Source organism: Coturnix japonica, chromosome 9 (assembly GCF_001577835.2).
Source record: "Coturnix japonica isolate 7356 chromosome 9, Coturnix japonica 2.1, whole genome shotgun sequence".
NCBI classification, from domain to species: Eukaryota; Metazoa; Chordata; class Aves; order Galliformes; family Phasianidae; genus Coturnix; species Coturnix japonica.
In genome coordinates, this window is record NC_029524.1 from 6,837,614 (window position 1) to 6,857,450 (window position 19,837).

A 19,837-nucleotide genomic window follows, 5' to 3' on the forward strand; every position below is an offset into this window, starting at 1 on the left:
GCTGTCAAAGCTGTATGTTTCCAATGGCTGTAGCCTTTCTCCAAGTCCAAGGGATCCAGGAAAACAGAAACAGGCCACCTATCTGCAGTGGTAAAAGGGATTTGAGAAACCTGGAAATAGTCTGTCTCCAGTTGTAACAGTCTTCTGGACCAAACAGCAGTGCAGACTGTGCTCTAACAGCAGCTGGAGAACTGCCACTGGCAGAGTGGAGCAGAAGACAGAAGGAAGATAGCACAACTAGAAGAAGGTGGGTGGACCAAAGAGAAATAATCTTTCCAAAACAAACTTACTAAATCAGAGCCCACAACAATATGTCTTTTAGAAAAAAAAACCTTATTATTACAGCAGAATAATCATTATATTCAAAATAATTGACATTTGTACAAAAGTAGAGTCATACAGTCAGCAGTGGACCAAAACTAGTTGAAATACCTCTTCCATGTACTGGTAGATTAACATTTCATGATGACAAAACCCGTAGCTAAAAGATGTGATACAAAACAAGTGTTCAGTCCAGCAAGGAAAAGAGAAACTAGAGCAAGGGTAAAAACAGTTCTGAGAAACTTGCACACAGAGTAATGCAAATACAGAATTGTTAAACCCTGTGCTACATTAGCTGACCTTCATCTTGACAATTATACAAACAAACCCTTTTAGTTATTGGTTTGGGTTTTTCTCTGGCACATTGGGAAGCAATTTCAGCAAATGCATTTTGCAGGTGTGTACAGCAGTTCTTTTTCCAGGTAGTTTTCACATTAAAAAGCAGGTTTGTTCATGTACTCTTCCACTGTCTGGAGAAAAAAGGAAGAAACAATCAACACATTATAGAGCAGCAGAGTAATATAAAATCATTGAACCAAGCCCTCTTCTTACTTGAGGACAGTTGTAATTAGACCACTTTAATGTAGATATCATGCTACTTTTAAAACATTAACAGCCTTTTAGAATCTGATGTCCAAACAATGACATACCACAGCTGTGGCTAAACTCATCATGTCTAGCTGGTTACTGTTTCTAGCTTGTCTGGTTTTGTATGCTAGTGCCAGCCCAATTAAAAAAAGCTGGGAAACTCCCCAGCTAGATCTACCAGTGTGCTGTTCCCTTCGGTACACAGAAAAATGAAGCCAACACATCATATCCAATTGCTCCTGCAATTGCTAACTCAACAGTACATGTTACAGAAGAAAATTGCAGCAGGGTTTTGAATGAATGTTACTTTTCTATGCCTCGTAAAAAAGCCATGCAGGTGTTTAAGAATAAAAATGGAGTTTTCCAGCATATACTCTTTCCAATTTTAAACACTGATTGTAGGCTATTTGTTTCCAATGCATTAGTGAAACAGAACAGATTTTTCTGTACTTATGTATACATACCCAGGCATGAAATATAATCTTAGGTGACTTACATAGATGATGGTGTGCCTAAGTTATTTAATCATATATTTCCACAAAATGACAGCATTTAAATTGCAAGAATCCTGAAAAGCTTAAAGCTTACTGAACTGCTGCATTACTTGCACTGTTACACTATTAAAATTGAACTTCAGACCTATTGGGCCAGTTATGCACCAGTAGTACTTAGCTGTATTTTAAACTCCTGTCCAACAAAGACGGTACAGGAAGACAAAGAGTTTGCCTTTAATCTCCTTCAGCCTTACCTCCTGCAACATGTCAGAGTCTTCTATGGCTTTCACCGCAGACCTCTTTGAAGTGTCTTGTACTTCTCCACCAATTATAAACTCATCAAGAATAAAATAAGCTTTTTCAAAATTAAAGATAATATCCAGCTCACACACCTGCCAGAAGAAAAAAATATTCCACATCTGAATTATTTTAACAGCATCCTAAGCATCATTGGACCAAACATTTTTGAAATGGCCAAAAGTATTCAGCATATGAACTCTTGTAGCAGGCAGCGAGGTGAAGGGTACTGCATTTCATTGCAGCTTCTGCATATAGCAAGGACATTCTACTTACTGTGTTTTATATAATGCACCACCTGCACGCTGTGTTTCAGAGAACAAAGCTGATGTCCCAGCCCATGAGCCTTACAAAAGGCCTTTTACAGAACATGTAATATGGGTTACATACGCTCACACACATTCAGAGGAAGACAAACCCCCTGCCCCAGTGACCTTACAGTCACCAACTGGTGTTTTTCATTGTTTTGACACAGTTTGAATGTGAGTCACGGCACAGTGATTTAGATAAGAGACAAATTAAGGTAGTAGGGACAATTTCAAAAACATTCACTGCTTTTATAACTGAAGACATGAGGAAGGAGAATTAAAATCCCATCACCAGTTTTGTTATTTCTTAAAGACGCTATTCCTCAAGCTTTCCCATTAAATTCTATTCCCAAAAAAGAATATAAGGTATCAATATTAGTTTTGTTTTGGGAGAAAGGATGTCAAATTGATTCTGTGTTATTTGCAGCACTATTTTATGAAATACTTGAATTATTAATTTCCCCCTGGACTGGTGGAGAGTATGGGGTAATCAGTGTAGGCTGAGACACAAAACAACGCAGTTATTGATGTCTGTTTACATGTCAGACAGAAATGCAATTCATGCTGCAGAGTGAAACTTACATTTCCAAAGTATCTGTCCAGAAGTTCGACATATCGATGAACGACCTCTAGTGTCAGGAGCTCGTTATCCTGGTCTTCTATTGCACAACAGAAATACAAACTAGCATATCTGGGAAAGCAAAGGCAAAAACATGAGAGTGAGCAGCTACACGCTCAATGCTCTGCTCTTAGAAGTTACACAAGTGATAGTTAATGACTGCCTTGCTGCTAAAATAATCATTCTCTTTCATTCTCACAGTGTCCTGGAGAGCCTTGAAGAAGATTTGACAATTTAAACAAATCATTAATTTAGCTAGAAAAGCAAATTCCAACTCTTGTCAAAGCAGAATACCTACAACACTGGTCTGAAAATGAACAGCAAGTCACTAGTACTTTAGAGGTCTCCCTCACCTGCTGCAATAGCACTACAGTAAGAGGGGTTCATTAAGCTATAGAATGAGTTGCTGCTGTTTATTAACAACATAAAAATGCGTGAAAAAATGAAGATGGAAGGTATTACATCTCCCTAAGCCTGCTGGATATCAAAGGACAGACTGTGTTTCATTTGGAGCCAGAAAACAAGAAACGAGTTAGCATAATCGATCTTGTTAGTTGCACCAAAACTTTCTATTTAAATCAACCTGAGATGAGATTAACAATCTACTTCAACTCTCCGGTGCTGTGGCTGGAGCAGCTCTGATCAGACGTCTGCATTCAACTCTTCAGTGCAAGAAAAGCCATCTTTGCTTAATGGGAGACGTCACTTAGTACAGTGTGCTGCATCTTAAAACTACTTCTGTTTACTACTTACCTCTTTGCAACAACTAAAAGTCATTATTGCTTAGCTCTGTGTAAGTGGGAGCCAATGATTTGTTTGGAAAAGGAAATGACAACTAACACTTCCCATAAATATTTCAAAGATAACATTAGACAAAGCGCTGAAAGTGCCTCAGAACTCTGCTTGCACCCCTTGTACCCCTCCTCAGAGTCTGATGAAGCCTAACAAACACAAGTCAGCAGACCACCCCAAAAAATGCCAAGGGGGAGCGAAGTCAAAAGCCTCCTCATAGAACTGCAAACACTAATAATCATTACATTAGTCCATTTGTCTTATTTGACAAATAGTGCAAATATTTTTTTTCCCCCCCACAATTTACCCTACTTATTTAACCAAGGCCACTGTGCCGTTAGACTCACAATGGCAGGTTCCCAACATCTTACTCTTTAAAACAAAAACCAACAAGCCCCAGGTGCTAAAACGAGCCTTTGTTTTCCCACTTGTAGCACATTATTTATACGAATAGTAATTACATGTTCCCGTAAAATTACTCACACCTTTTGTAAACAAGCTTGAGGTCTTTCCAGTCAACAAAACTACTGGTTTTTTGATTGCGAGACAAAACAATCTGAACAATTTCTCGAACGATCTTTTTCTTCTCTTTCTCAGGTAGTGTCGTATACCATTTCTGAAGCCTTAATTTCCCCTGTCGACTGAACAGCAGTATAAAGTGTATCTAGAGCAAACAAAGCGACATGGTTAACGCTGGGGCATGGCCTCAGCCCCAGGCAGTGCAGGAGGCATCTCTGTGCCTGCCAGGACCCCGCAGGCTCAGCACAGGTCTCTGACTGTCCTCTGATGGGGAGGACTGAGGGAAGCTGAGCATGGAAGCTGGGCCCCTGCCCCTCTGTCTCCTGTGCCATCCCTGGCAAATCTCCCCTCCATGCACAACCTCTCCCACCGCGCTTCTTTACCATGTATGACTGGTCACTTAGCTTTATATTTTGCTACATCACCACTTTGTGATAGTGAGAAGGTCCCAGCTCTTCCTCCAGCAAGATTACACATTAGCAAAGGGGATGAAGATGAACAATACAGCAGGACTAGGGAGACCACTGATACAGAGTGTGGCATGAGAGGGGAACATATTGCCTGGCAGTGATAGCCAACAACAGGTTCTGGTAGTGCGCTAAGTGCACTTACTGATCACCGCATTCCTACAAGGGGCTACTAGGAGCAGAAGAAGGTATTCAGCTACTTTGGGAATAGAGTTCAACTTCGTCTTACCAAAGAAATCCCTGGATTCTGAAGCACGGCTGAGCCTGATGACACAAGACAGACCTCAGCAACCTACAGCATTACACTACAAAAAGCACTGCATGCATAGTTCTGAAATTTCAGATTTCAAAGCCAGTCGGTATTTTACACGACTTGATCCATGATTTTGGCACACTCTGCATCAGCAGCGTTACTGAGATACACAAGTGCTAGATTTTAAATGCTGGAAAGCCTTCTGGGAGAAACATATCAATCCAATTAAATCCAAATACTTCTATAAGCTGATTAAAGAACTGACCACGATAGGTCTTTTAAGCAGCACAGCAAGTCATTTACCCACATCACAGAAATGGCTTGAAGAGCACAGGAAATCCATCTTAGGATGACATTCCTCTCAACAGGATGTCCCCTGATAAACAACAGAACCCAGCGGGGCACGAGATGGTAGAAAGAAGAACATGAACTGCTCTGCCTGCGCCAGCCATAGGCACAACTCCTCTCCATTGCACTGCAGCCAGGCCAGTTGGAAAGCTCGCCCAGCTGCAGCCAGACCTGCATGGCTGGCACTGGGAGGAGGAAGAAGCACAGGAGCATCCTCTTCCTTACCCGAAATGCTTCTAAACTCCCAGCAGAAGGGAGCCTGGGGCTGGCATGGATTCTGCCCATGGCAGGATCTCCTATTGGAAATACGGCTCTTATTATCATTAGACTAATGTGCTTGATAGAATTACATGGATTTTCTAGCTGCCTCGTGTTGAACACTGCGATAATTTCCAGATGTGTTTGCTACATAAAACAATTAGGCTACTGGCAATACACATGGCTTGATGACAGTGAAGATCAAAGCACCATGCTCTTCCTTTTCTCCAATCGTATTGCCAGCTGCTTTTTGACATGGTAATATTCCAGCTATCAGGGTTACCCCTTTTGCAGCAGATGAAGGGACAGTACTTATTGTCTATACGCTTTGCCTAGAGACAAGCTGAATGAATGAAAGACTCTTTTGCTTGCTGCACAGCACATTCACTCCAGAGCCTTTGTAAAGGGGAGTGCATTTTGAAAAGCAAAATATAGGTTTTGAAGATAAGAGCAGCAAATCCGCAGGTGTCCATTTAAAAGCAATCAGGCACAGGTAGCAGCTATTTGATAAACAAATCTCAAAATATGTTGAAACAGATGGGGGAGGGTGATCATATTTGACTGAAAAGGCAAGGCTTCAGACAATGAACTTCTAGAAAAAGCTGACAGCGTGTTCAGCATAACAAGGTCATGCTGTTTCAGACAAGTTTCGAACACCCTCAGGAAGAAATACCTACTTAGAGTGCTTTAAAAGGGGAAGATAATTAAAGGGTATTCAGGTTTAGTTTCAACTGCCGGACTTAATGGGCCTTACATCAGAGATTCTGTAATTAATGAACATGTCTTTCCAGAGAGCAGCCCTATGCCTTTAAAAGGGTAACTATCAATAGGCCATGGAATTCAGTATTATTGCCATTTTCTCCTGACTAACATACTTCAGTATGTTGTGCTTTACCCACAGAAAAGTGAGCTGCTCTACATTTCAAATTACTTTGAAAACTGCACTGTTTCAGATGCAGCTGATGTTTCACCAACTCTTTCATGAGTAAAGTTAGGGCTACTGTTCTTTGCAAAGCAGAAATATCTACGGACTCTCACCAATGCATCAAGATTCATAAACAAGCTTCGAAACTCTCATGTCTTGGGTCTTCCATACCATGTCCTATTTCATATGCAAAATGTAATTGCGAACCCTGAAGACCAATTTTACTCTTATGGAAGTATTTACAGCTGGAAAACAGCTAATAGCCTCTGTTGTACTCTATCTCTAGTTTCACAGCCTGCAGAAAGATAGCACACCCAAACTGCAGATACTTAGAAGGAAAAATAGTCTTCCCATCCCCCCCCCATACCCCCCCAAGCCTCTTTTCACTCCTCTGCCTTTTACTAACTTCTAAACTCTATTCAATCTGGAGAACTCTCAAGGTAAGCAATCTTACATTCTCAAGAGGTTGAATGGCTTAATTCCTCTAAGTGTAAACATCGAATTGCCCAGCCACACTGACATGATACAACACATTTTTCAATCTCACAGCCCTGCTGATTACAGCTCACTGGAAAGATTCTGATGCATCAGTACACCTGGAAATGGTAAAGTACTGTGTAAACACTAATCTAACAGCTCATCTGTTTCTTGCTCTTTGACTGTGAAAACATGCCTCCTTTTCCACTGTGCCACTAACAAGATGGATGTTGATTAAGGAGCTTTGGGTTGGTTTTCAGCAGCCAAGTTAGTAACAGAGGTGGATTATCCTGCAACATTTTAGTTCTAGATCTGGAGGATAGCAAAGACAAAAGACCTGTTTCAAACCAAGTACCCCCAAAGCAGAGTGCTTAGTTTCCTTTTGGACAATACCATACTGGCTATGACCAACAACCACCAGACCCACAGGCAGTGCCAGAGAGCATTTTGAGGTCCATTCTGGAGTGGGTCAGGATGACATGTGCAGTTCCTCCCAGAGCAACAGCTGTCTTCAGATGCAGAGTCCAGATGAGACAGACGTCAGTCTGGGAGTTGAATGTAATTTCATTAGCTTGTTTTACCAAATCAGACCCAACCACTTACTGCATGGTGCCAAATGAGCTCCCTAAATGTCTGTAAGTAGCCAAAAGGATGCAAGCTGTATTTGCAGACCATTGTTTTCTGACCGGAGAAAACAGACACTTCTTTTTTATAACTGAGGATTCGAACCAGATTTCTAAACCTGAACTGTTCCCTTCCCTGAGCCAGCTGTAGCCATGTTATACAACAGGTCAAAAAGTTACAGGCCTTCTGTTTTATTTTCATCTACAAGACTAGTCAGGATAACACACAACACTTAGTTCCGAGGCTACTGAAAAAAATCAGCAAAGTGAGCTCAAGGGGTCTGTGCTGCAGGGATCTCACTCAACCAGCTGCAAGAAGAACCCATGCTAACAGTGCTCTCCTCCTCCCATGAGGCAGCTTACAGACAGCATTTGCCAGCTGGTTTAAAACCTGTCCTGTTGCACCTGACTGCTCCAGGTCCCATGGTGGGAGGACCACAAGTAGCCAGGGAGGGAAGGCAGGAGCTGGAAGGCTGCAAAGCAAGGCAGGCCCATCTCTGCTGGGTGTTTGGCTTTGGCAAGGAGTTGCTCCGTGAGGCAGCTCCACTACTCAAACAGCACAGCATTTAGATCCTGCTTCAGCTGTCACCTTTCCACATTCAGCTAAGAGCTCTCCCTAATCAAAGTCACCTTTATCAAACAGAAAAGCTCCTGAACAAGCAACTAGTAATGGTGAATTAGGAATTACCATCCTAAAACAGATGGCTTGGCAGAACTCAAACTCTTCAGTTCCATTTAAAACCTGTACATTTAAGGCTGCTGTTGCCAGGGGAGGCGATATATGACACTAATGAAGAGAAGCTCACAGACCACACAAAAAGAAAGGGTAATGGAATGAAAAAAAGCCACACCTTTGGCTGCTGATATGACAACCACCACTAACGGCAGCCTGGGGAAAGCCAGACTGACCGGCTGTACCTGGTTGAAAGAAAGCAACTTTCTGTCATAAAGCTCCCTTTTAACTTCTTCCCTTGAAGTCTGCTTTATCTTCTTTGTTCCTCTTTATTGCTTTTGTCTAGATGGGTTCATACTCTGCACATCTTTTATGATCTTTCATTCCTACCTCTGATATGAAAATTTCCTTCTCAACACAGATAGGCGTCCCGGACTTTTACTTATTAGTGCAGGTTTTTTACAAAGCACCTTGAAATTCAAAAACAAAGCTATCATTATAATGTCTATTTTAATAAAGGATGAATGTCCATGAAAAACGTATAGCTACTGTGAGCACACAACAATGCAACACAACCCTAACCCTAAGGCCAAAGCCATGTAGTGGAATGCAAGGAAAGGATGTAATCCTTGTTACTGTTACTACAGCTTATATTCACAGTATCACAGAAGCCAACACTTGCACATTAAATACTGCACAATCTTAGCTTTAACATTTAAAACACAAAGTCTCTCTGATGTAAGCAAGTAGGAAAAGGAAAACAAGTAAGAAAGCAGCGATGTAAGAATACCCAAGCAGTGCATTGTTGCCCTGCAGGAACAGAACTCCTTCCAGCTTAATCTTCATTAGGAGTATTTCTGCACAATTTCCTCTAAACAATACATCCAAAGTCCGTGCAATAAAACCTGTGCCGGATCATTACAGGCACACGTGACCATATTTACACACTGATTTTATTCTTCTCAAGATGTAGTCAACACTATTTTATTACTGAAGAGTTTCAACCAACCAGCATGCCAGCACCAAGAGGATAGGCACTCCATGTAGTACTGATCCAGCCAACTGAGCCCTCATCCCAGTTAAATAAACCTAGAACTGAAACAGAGTAGCTGAACTCAAGCTCTGAGCCAAAACCACTCCTGACCCAAACCAAGGATGGGAAAACAGTGTTCAAAGCAGTATCTCACCCCAAAGCATTGGAGTGCTTGCGCTTGCCCTGAAAGCAACAGAACCTGCTAACCCTGAAGGGGTGATGGTGATTAGAGCAGTTATAAACTGCAGTCACATTGCTGGTCAAGAAAGCCTGGGTGAGGGTGAGATGCTCTGAGCAGATGGGGCAGGAGGCCTCACCTGCTGCTGGGAGCACTGCCCCAGTGACCCGACTCAGCAGAAAGCAGGGCAGTGCCAAGGCTGTGGTTTGCGGGGGTGATCAAATTCCTTTCATTGCAAGATGATTCATCTCAGCCCCTATGTGTTTTACAGGCACAGAAAATAAAAAAATAAATAATCCCAGTCTGGTTCTCAAACACCTGGTAAAGAAACACAGCTAAAATCTAACCCACTGGACTCTGGCAAAAGGTGCGGCCTCTGTTACTCCCATTTCCACTCCGTCTTATCAGTTATTTGCAGAGCTCTGCTGTGCACACCATAGTGCTCTTCCCTTACCTCTGACCTCTCAGGAGCAAAGGAGGAAGGCTGTGTCCTGGAGCAGGGCACACAACAGGTAGAGGCATTTTCAGTAGAGACATGCTCCATCTTCTACTTTAGTCTTCCACAGAGACTTCCAGCTTCTCAGCCTGGGAGCCCTCAGGTCTGAGCATTTCATTGTAGGTCATGCAGCCACTCCCATGGCATTTCTAAAGCTCTGAGCAGACAACCCAGACACTCTCTTTTCCATTACCTATTTCCTTGTGCCTCATGTCTATTGCGTGCCTCAGGGGACCAAGCAGAAGGTGATGACCATGCAGGAATCCCTGCACTGGCGGACAGAAACCACAGGCCTCTGAGCAAATCTATCTGCAAGCAGCAAGGCAACCACATTTACTGGATGCTGCAGAAGGCTTTTAATGACCTCTCTCTTCTCCTTAGGCCTGGATAGAAAATAGCACAGACACCTTTCACAAACCCAGTAAGCCAGGGAAGAAAAAAGACTGCTGCACAGAGCACCCTCTGTTACATCTGTCACATTGAGAAGCATAAATCCAGGACACATTAGACCAGAAATACATGTCCGGCCAGAAAGACTCATCATTCTTGCCTTCAAACACACCGATGTAAATTTTAGTTCCCAGTTGTAGCCCACTGACTCCACATACTATATTCCTACTTGCAAATGAAACACCATTTGTGCACGACTGGATCATACGCTGCTTTAAACTGCAATGTCTGCAAATATAAAAAGAACCAAGGCTGGCCGCTCAAGAGAGCTCCACACAAAGCAAAGGCAGATGACAGCCTGCTGGAATAGGACAGCAGGGAAACAAATGGGAAGGAAGCTTAATTAGTAGATGTGCATGGGTGATATAGAAAGAATTATTTTTACAGCAGCAGTATCATTTTAATTTAGGCATCGCTGCAAAGAATACAACTGGCTTGCATAAATGCCTGATGTACGTGCCAAATGCTGAAGCATAAATCCTCCAAGCACTGCAACAAGAGCTGCTCTATCTGCCCTCCTCAGCCCATTGGTTTCCTCTGTACCTCCATCATTCTGCACTTTTGCATAAATCTGACGCCTTCAGCACATCCACAGCATGGTTTGTAAAGCACAACATTCTTGAGTGATTAGAGGAAAGATACAGAAAAGCTGCAAAGGCTCAAACATTTTCACATGGTCCATTTGCTAAGCATACTACCCAGAGACTCTAGAGAGTGAATCACGATTACTGCAAAGACAGTGAGTCCAGAAAAGTGATACTCTGTAATGAGTGAGTATATGAGAGAGAAGATCCAAAACTAAAGAGGATCACAGCAACAGCCAGCGACAACCTGCATGAAACAAATACTCCCTTTTCTTTACATTTAATATCTAGAAACCTCACAAATTGTATCCTTACTTGTCTGTTAGGAGGCATTCCTTACAGCATTCATTATTTCATACATTTCTGTCCTTTCTCCTACAGAATCAACTTCCAAGTCTCCATCCATTAGGATCTTCTCCAGTGAAAGCTACTCCATTACCATTGCCCATTCCCATACGTATTGTTCACTGCATGACAAACAAACATCACACTTTACCCCCCACACACACTACGTGTAACACTGCCTCCAACAACCAGATTTGTTTATTTGTGGTTTTCTCTTCTTCTCCCATCTATTTTTATCTGCTGCCCTTCACATCCTTCCAAGTTAAACTCCTAGAGGTGAGGTTCATTGCCTCTGCTAGGTGATACACAGTTGTGTCACTGAGGGGGGGTGGAACAGGCAAGTTTTAGAGCACGTTCTTCTTCAAATCACTGACAGTAAGTTCTGCACAACACTAAAAATATCTTTTACAGACCTGTGTTTATTTTAGCAGTCAAGGGCACTGAGACTATTGGGAAAGTCAATATTCGGAAAAGACGAGAGTTCATTGACAAACACCAGGCAGGTGTCAGCACCTGCACTCACCTCAACCAACACTTCCAGCCAGGTTTCTAGATCTGTGACGAGTATCATATGCCTTGCTACATGGAAACACCACCTGCCAACTCCTTCCCAAGCACGCCAAGTATGTCTTTAGGGCCTCCTGTTTGCCAGGAGCTTCTATTGATCTTTCTCCAGGGCTTCAGGTCATGCCAACAGGTACTGACGCTTTGCACTGTACTGATGAGCAGAAGAAGCAGGAGGGAAGCAGAACCTTTTACTCTGCAGGCACCAGTTCTGCACTCAGAGCTGTGCAAACAGAGAACTTGATAATACTGATAATGGTGAGGTGGCTGTGGGATGGTGGTATTGCAACACTTACGGGCATGAAAGATTGCAGCAACACGTGTCCCTGGGGAAAGAAATCATTTTCTCTGTCCAATCCCGGCTTTCACTTTCTGATCTGTTGAGACAGCAACCCTTCCGGCCAAGTTTCACTGCTGCACCCATATGTCAGAGAGCAGAAAGCAGTCTGTATTCTAAAAATCCTTTGTTCTGCACGTCACAAGGCAGCAGCTGGGCAGTAATGCAGCCATTCTCAGCAGGACACAACGCTTGTCTGATGAGCTCCCCTGAAACCAGCCTGGAAATCTGCAGCACAGCAAACAACGGCAACAACCCCCCCTGCTGAGACACAGTACCATTTGCAGGAGTACCTTCCATTCCAGTCTCCAAGCATTTAACACTGGCGGCAAGCACAACCCCCTCACGCTAAACAGGAAAAACTGAGCTAAGGAGAGCTTTTATCTAAAAGTTCTTCAGTTGTGAGCCTGAATAAGGTTTATTCTTAGTCTGTAACTCAATAATCCTTAATTCCTGATGAGCAACTCAACACAACAACCCTTCCTGGAGGACAGGCAGAGGAATTTTAAGCACGAGTACCCTGACAAAAGCGCCCTTTCATCGGCACCGGGTCTACAACAGGAGGGCAGGGTAAGGCTGACAGCACTGCCTGCTGTAACCATGCCAGCAAGCGTTCGGGCTGCGAGCTCAGCAAAGGAATAAGAATACACACTCACTTTACGAAATTACAGTCATCAAACAGCAGACAGACCTGCTAATAAGTAGCACCATTGTGAGCACCACTCCCTCGGGACTATGGTGAGTGCTTTGAGAACTGGCGTTTGTTTAGTGCATGCACCAGGGAGAAGAGGCCTGAGATCAGCTTCCCCGAAATCACCTCCCATATTTACTGACCTTAAAGGGCACAGTATGAACTCCGGTTATTTACATAAGCGTTACACCAGGGAAATGGATACAGAGAGCTGTGTCGAGAGGTAACCAGAAAGGTAGCATATATGTGTGTGTATATATTGGGATGTGCGGTATGGAGATTGCACTGCCATCTGTAAACTCATTACTGCACTGATTTTACATGCAGATTTGAACGGCAGGCACATCCTTCCCAACACACAAAATTAGACTAACACACGAGGAGGTGTATTCTGACTAAACCACTGCAAAGAAAACAACACAGCTGCGTTTGTGAGGATAGAGACACACGTCAAAATTCAGCCTGCGATGAAAGCACTGTGACTCGGTGCAGGTGCACTGCCGTCATTGAGAGCACAGATGTGCACAGCAGGCAAACTGTGCACTGCAGGAGCTCCGGGCATCTCACAGAACCTGCCCCAGGCCTGATCATCACTGCGAGATGGTTTCTCAATTACGGGGCATCGCTGACTAGCTCCAAAGCCCACAGTCTTCCTTGGGTTGTCCAGCCATTATTCTAGGGACACTGGCCATCGTGTTTAACAAAAGATAATAACCACACAACCTCTCCTGACCCCAACAAACAACCACCAGACCCTCTGCCAACAGCATGAACCACCCAACAGGCTGCACTATCAGGATGCCCATAACCCAAAGGCTGCCCACCCCGAGCAGAGACCAACACCTCACCCCCAGCTGCACATCCGTACTACATACATAGCAGCCAGATCCACATGTTCCCTGTTAAACAGACATGTTTTGCTGTGAATTACCCCCTACCTGAGTGGCTGTAGCTCAGCTCAGAGCCCACCAAACCAGGGGTCATCGAACTGCACACACGCTGGCACCGTGATTACTTCTGAGCCTGACCAAACAACTCCAGCCCCGCCTGGCAGCGCCACGGCTCAGCGAGCTCCTATAGGGGATGCAGCCGAGCGGCCCGCAGCACAGTCCGGGCTGCAGGGAAGAAGCCCGTCCCCACGTGCCGCCCCGGGAAGCTGCTGCTCGGGCTCCAGCAGAACCCACGTGAAACCAAACCCGACGCACCGAGCTGCCTCGATCCTCGGCTCCTCGGGTTACAGGAAGACTGAACCAAGTCCCTGCGGAGCAGCCCTATTTTCCTGCTCGGCTACGAAAGGCCCGTCAGCGTGACCCAGGCTGAAGGGAGGAAATAAAAGGAGAAACACAACGTTGTCTCCCAGGACAGGTGCAGCCCTTGCTCAGGCTCTCCTGGAAGCTGCATAGAAGAGCTGGGACAACCCTCCACCGACCTGTTCACAAACGCACGTTACCTCCGCTTCAAAGCACCTCGGGCCATTCATTCCTGCACGGATACTCGCAACTCCAACTTTCTTTGCTCCACTCCAGTACCGAGCCGTACGCGGCTCTCCGCTCCCTGCCCGCTGCCCTGCACGGCACAGCCGGACACACAGCCGACCTCCCCGTGCGTCCCCAGCCGCCGTGCACTTACCATGGTGCCGCGGCTGCGGGCTGGAGCCGGCCCGGCCCGGCTGAATGCCGGCTGCCTTCAGCCCTGCCTGCCCGCCCCGCAGCCAGGTGAGGCCCCGGCCGCATCGTGCCTTCCCACAATGCCCCGAAAGGAAACTCCCCGGCGCCTCCTCCCGCACCTGCCGCCGCCCCGGGCGCTACACCCGGCGGGGAGCCCCGGGATGGGACGGTTCCGCCCGGCCGGGTCGGGACCGACCTTCAGCGCTCCAGCGTTCCCAGCTCCTGTTTAAATACCTTACACGGCTGGGCTTTGCGAACTTGAGCTCTCTCTCCTGAGAGAGCAGGACGCGAACAGCTCTACCAGCCGAGCAGCAAATCCCTGTAACCTCTGGCAGGAATTTGCTGATAAGTAGCAGGTGCCAAAAGGATACGCAACTTCCACAGGCTCAGCGTTTCAGTCAGAAGCTCTAAATCCGGGCCTGAGGCTGCTGAAGCTCTTACTCAGAGACTGATCCATGGGCAAGATACCACAAAAACGTAACATGGGAAGAGTGTTGAACTCCCACGTTTGTAGTCAGGAGAGAAGGTTTCCCCATGCACAGTGTGTATCTAGCCACACACACAGCTCTGGATTCAGGATCCAGTTCGCAGTGCTACAGGCAGAGCCCTGCTCTCTCCTGCACACAGTGCTGGACTTGTCGAGTCATCAGCAAAATAGGGAAATCTGAAGGATTCCTACAGCTGACACCGGGGAATCCCTTTCAGAGCCTCTGGCTTCAGCAAAGGGGGAACATCCCTTGGACAAAAGCAATTGCATCTGCACAGTGGAAACGGCAATGGGGTGAAGATCATTCATGGTTAGAAATACTTGTTTGCAAGAGCAGTGGGAGAACAGAGGCTGTCCTACGAGTCAGAAACATTCCCAGTTTTCTCCATACAAAAACTGCCATGCTGACAGGCAGCCATACAGCCTTCCCCAGGAGGTCAGTGTTTAGTTTCCCCACAACCACAGAATCGTGCTTCTATCCCATTGAGCCACCAGCCCTCCCTGCTTTGGCCTGTGCAGAACAACAGAGAGCTCTGCAGTCAGAAGCCAGATGTTCTTCACTGCTGCTGATCCAGAATGTCTATAGGCACCACTGCGGAACTCCAAGATCTCCAAAAAACCAGCTGCTATGGCAGGTACATTCGCTTGCAGCTGGCTTTACCTAACATGCAAGAACGCAGACACCACAGTGCAGCTGTACCGGGGCCGCAAGTATCAACACTTTCATCTCCAAAATGAATTAGAAATCAAGGGCTGAACATTTCTTCCCTGCTCATTTCCCACCCCCCAAACCCCAAAAGTTTAAACAACTAACTCTCTTAGCAGCCCATCTCTCACCTAGTTATGTTGTTTACTCCAGTGACGGACAGTAATTCTTTTTTCGCTTAGTCTTTTGCCAATAATCTTACTTTCCTATGCAAAGACCTATCCTAAAATGGCCTATGAACTCAAGACAACTTAATGACTAATTGGAAGAGAGTTGGGATTCTTCCCCTCCCTCTTGCCTCCCCACCAGCGTGCTCGTGTAATGTTTTGCTAAGAAAGATACCTCAAACTTCCAAAGTAGCGACTACTGACATTATCAGCGCTGCACAGCAGCGGGAGCAGGGGAACCAGCCGAGGCACAGGGCTGGAATGGCCACAGGCCAGAAAAATGCCACACCGCAGACTCCTCGGGGTTCTTCCTTTGGGCCCGGTTAATTCATTTGAACACAAAAGCGTGCAAAGAAATGCAAATGTATTCCACTAACTCAAATAGGCAGCAAAAGACTCTGAGGCTTTTCTCTTTCAGCTCCCGTCTCTGCCTGGAGAAAAATGCCCATATTCCTTTCTTAAGGCCCTTTGACGAGGCTTTTAAGGATGGCAAACAGTGCTGGTATTTGATTGCCGCTGGGTGCTGCATTCTCCCAGCCCGCATTCCACTCTTCCAGCAGCCCATCACGTTCACAAACAGAAACTCTTCCGATCAGGTTACAGTGGCTTCAGAGAGTCCCGTGCACGCAGAGAACTGCTGATGAAGCATTTTGTACCTCCTAGATGTAAGTTTTGGTGAGTTTCAATGTTATTTGTTTGAAAATAGGTAACTGCTAAAAAAGTCGGATGCTCTGAACTGATGAACTCCCAGACCTGCTGCACGCTTTGTATTACTTAGGGAACGAAATGCAGCATTCTACTTTCCTTCTAAAATCCCGCAGAAGCCCTGAAACAAAACACTCTTTTATGGCAGGGAGAAGCCTCTTTGCTGACATAGGGCGCTACAACCAGTGAATCACGACACAACCCATTTACATGGATTCCAGCACCGCGCTCCACTGCCCCATTTCTTCAGCACCTAAACTGAGCTCCTGGCAGGCAAACAGAGCCACAAAGTATTTGAGGTAAAGCAGCACTTTGGGAACCAAGAGGTTGGGGCTGATGAACACTCCTTGGTGACTTTCCAGGAGTCCCGCTGTGAAGGTTTTTTTCCACTTGCTACTAGATCCATAGAGGAAAGAAACAATTTAAAAGCCCAATCTAAATTCAGCGGCAGGAGGCAGCTTTTAATTGCACTTTGGATCAATAAAGAAGCAATTTAACACTTCCTTGTGTTTCTAAGTAGGAGTTTGTACTTTTCCAGAAAATTCTCCCCTGCTTTTCATATGTGCCCTTTTCCTCACTTGCATTTCCCACAACTTGATGGCAGAAAAAGCATTAATATCCTTAAGAACATATACAGTTGTTTATCCGTGCCATAGATTGTGGCACTTTACTAGTAGAAATAACGTGTTCAGTATGTAGTTCCACCATTTAAGTAGTTTAAGGTAATAGGAAAAGTGTTAAAAATAGCAGTCTCAACTTGTTACAGCCTGCAGTGAAGTGACAGGGGTACACAAGAACTTAAGGAGCACCAAGTAGTATTTTAGCCTATTTCCCAAGTGTATAGAACTGAGAACAGGCCGTACACAGGCATTAATAAAGCTCTACCCAGAATTCTACTGCTGTAAAGAAAAAGTGTTACTATAGCCCTCTTGCATTCAGTTGAGTTATCAGCTATTGGATACAGTTCCCTTCCTTACATTCCCTTAACTGAAAGGCTAGAGCGCCTTAGCTTGCTCTAACCATGCTGCCATTTGATTTTTTACCCTTTCCAACTCCCTCCAGTTTCTTTCATGTTTTTCCTCTTTCCACTCCAATTGTAAAATGTGGGTACAGCCATGCCATGCTCTGCATCAGCAGCGCTCAGCTGATATGTTCACACAGCAAAACAAGAGAACCACTGTTCTGGAGCAGCAGTGGGATTAAAACATCACTCACTGCCTATAAGCATAGTTATATCCCCAGCATTTCTTCTCCACAAAAGGGCCACAATGAACACAGTTTAACAGCCACGTTTCCTTATTTTACATTAGGCCTGAGAGATCAAGTTTTAAACTGAGCATCCCACAAACACCCATCAGATGTGCAGTATTTCTTCCACCCTTACAGAAAACACCCCAACATTCATTTCTCTACCCTTGCTGAAAACATCCTGACATTCTCCAAACCCATTAAGTTCTATGGGTCATCCTATGGATCTCAGTTCTTCTCTACTGATCACCAACACTGAAAAGCACAGTGTTGGGACAGACACCACACTGTCGGACGTATGAGAGGTAATGTTTTTTATGATACTTTTTCCAACCTGCAAGGGCTGTGGCAAACAGAAGAGCAATGATGAATGGCTGCATTGCTGTGAGTGCTGAATAAGATGGAACCTTACAACTGAGGATGAGGTAACAGGTCAATTCCTAAAGATACTCACCTTCCACATCTGCTGCCTTAATTCAACCACTGAAAGACCAGCTCATTCTTATACATCAGAAAGCTCAGGCAAGCAGCTTGGTCATGCTTCAAGAGCTCACGTCACTCATCTCAAGGAGCCAAAATCCAACAGAGACGTGCTGCTGCAGAAGAAACCTGGAGAAGGAGCCACAAACTAAGAGAGAAAGAAGGAGAAACGTAATGAGAACAGAGAAAAGACAAAAGACAGTGACTAGAATAGAAAAATAGGTATAGGGTAGCAGCAACTATGTCAAGGAACCTTGGCAAACAGTGCCCACTCCTGATCAGAAGATGCACTTCAGTTCATGAATATTTTCAAGCCCTTTGACAGATAGATACACATAGATCTTAAGACTAGACAAAAGCATAAGGAAAACAGGCTTCAGAAAGGAAAGGTCAGTATAGATGTGTGAGGATCATGGAGCCATTTTAACTTGAAAAGCAGCCATGAGAGCAAAGTTAAGAGGAGTTTTAACCCTATTCTTTATCTTTCCTCGTGAACAGGCAAAAGGAAAGAGTACACCTCCATAACGTTTGCCTTAAAGCATTTCAGAGTAAGAAGGGAAAGGCAGCATTAAAAACACAGACAAAGCATTCTAGAATTAACCTGTATTTCTAAATAAATTCAACTGGTTTTGGACTGGGTAAGTGCTGAGAGATCCTAAGCCTCTGGAGGTCTTACACAAAATATGATTCTTAGCATACCAGGACCTCTAAACAAAATTAACAAGACTAAGTAAGTCAGTTATTTGAGTAGATAAAAGGTAACCCATAGTATTTGTGTGACACATTGCTACAATCATACAAGGAGCAAGTTAAGCCTCAAAAAGCAAGAATCAACCCACTAAAAGAAGTTTAGTTGATGATCAATAATAGTATCTAAATAAACTGAGCTGGCAGAAGTTCATCATTTTTATACGAGTTTGACGGTGGGATTTCACTGTTAGCCAAGCCATTCAGAACTTGGGACTTAAGTCTATCCAAACAAAAAAGCCTTATAGAGGTTTCATTCTAGCACACAAACGTAAAACTGGTCGATGTTAAAAGAAAAAAAAAATCAGTGTTTCCCAAACCCAGCTTATTATGCAATCTGCCCATTGTGTAAAGTCAACACCACACCAAAAAATCATTGCTAGGTTTGCCACGCAGCATATCCAAAGCTTATATTGTTGCAAATCACATAAAGACTATGGAAAGTATTTAGCCACGCATTCCCACTTACAAAACCAATACATGTATTTTGTAATTTTCACTACAAAGACCTCATTTGCAGTTCTCAAATATTTTATACTTGACCAATCCAGAGTTCAGATGTATTATTCATAACCTATTATGCAATGGTCCACAGAGATCTACAAACAAGCTTTCCTGACTAGAGATCAGTAACGGATTGCTTGTTTCTGGTGTTTTTGTTGCAGCTAGAGAACAGGGTAAGCAGTAAGGTGACCAAAATAAGACATCTTGTTTAAAAGAAAATTACAGTATTATTCTGCATAAGCTGTTCAACTACTTTTCAGAGGTGGAAAGAGCTTGTCAAACGCTTTCAGATTCCTTCATGGTGAACCATTCCTCACTGGTTCACCATGGGCCTAGTATTGTGGCTCATTCAGGTCCAGTGCAGCCCATCTGATAAGCCATCCCTCCAACCTTGAATTTGAATGTGGGCTGTCTGAAGGAGACTGTAGAATAGGTGTTGTCCGTTCATACAATGTAAGAAAAGATGGATCATCCAAATAGACTAAG

General features: G+C 44.4%; 1 protein-coding gene and 1 long non-coding RNA gene across 11 annotated transcripts; one reads left to right on the top strand and one right to left on the bottom strand.

Annotated features, from left to right (window-relative positions):
* Positions 1-312: 312 nt before the first annotated feature.
* On the bottom strand, positions 313-18,098 carry AP1S3 (adaptor related protein complex 1 subunit sigma 3). Of its 10 annotated transcripts, none has more exons than XR_001557110.1 (5): positions 14,542-14,637; positions 3,903-4,083; positions 2,591-2,699; positions 1,658-1,795; positions 313-791 (listed from the first exon to the last, which is right to left on the bottom strand). XR_001557110.1 is itself a non-coding variant. In XM_015871326.1 (5 exons), exons 1-5 carry the CDS (start codon positions 18,081-18,083, stop codon positions 756-758), a joined length of 471 nt encoding a protein of 156 aa, XP_015726812.1. In that variant the 5' UTR covers positions 18,084-18,098; the 3' UTR covers positions 313-755. The 10 variants fall into 10 exon arrangements, 6 of the variants coding, with proteins under 6 accessions (XP_015726812.1, XP_015726814.1, XP_015726810.1 ...); XR_001557112.2 differs by lacking the exon at positions 14,542-14,637 and adding an exon at positions 14,427-14,443; XR_001557113.2 differs by lacking the exon at positions 14,542-14,637 and adding an exon at positions 13,846-13,864.
* Positions 14,775-16,874, top strand: LOC116653831. The gene is made up of 2 exons (XR_004308329.1): positions 14,775-16,342; positions 16,521-16,874. It is a non-coding gene; the product is annotated as an uncharacterized LOC116653831 (long non-coding RNA).
* Positions 18,099-19,837: the final 1,739 nt, after the last annotated feature.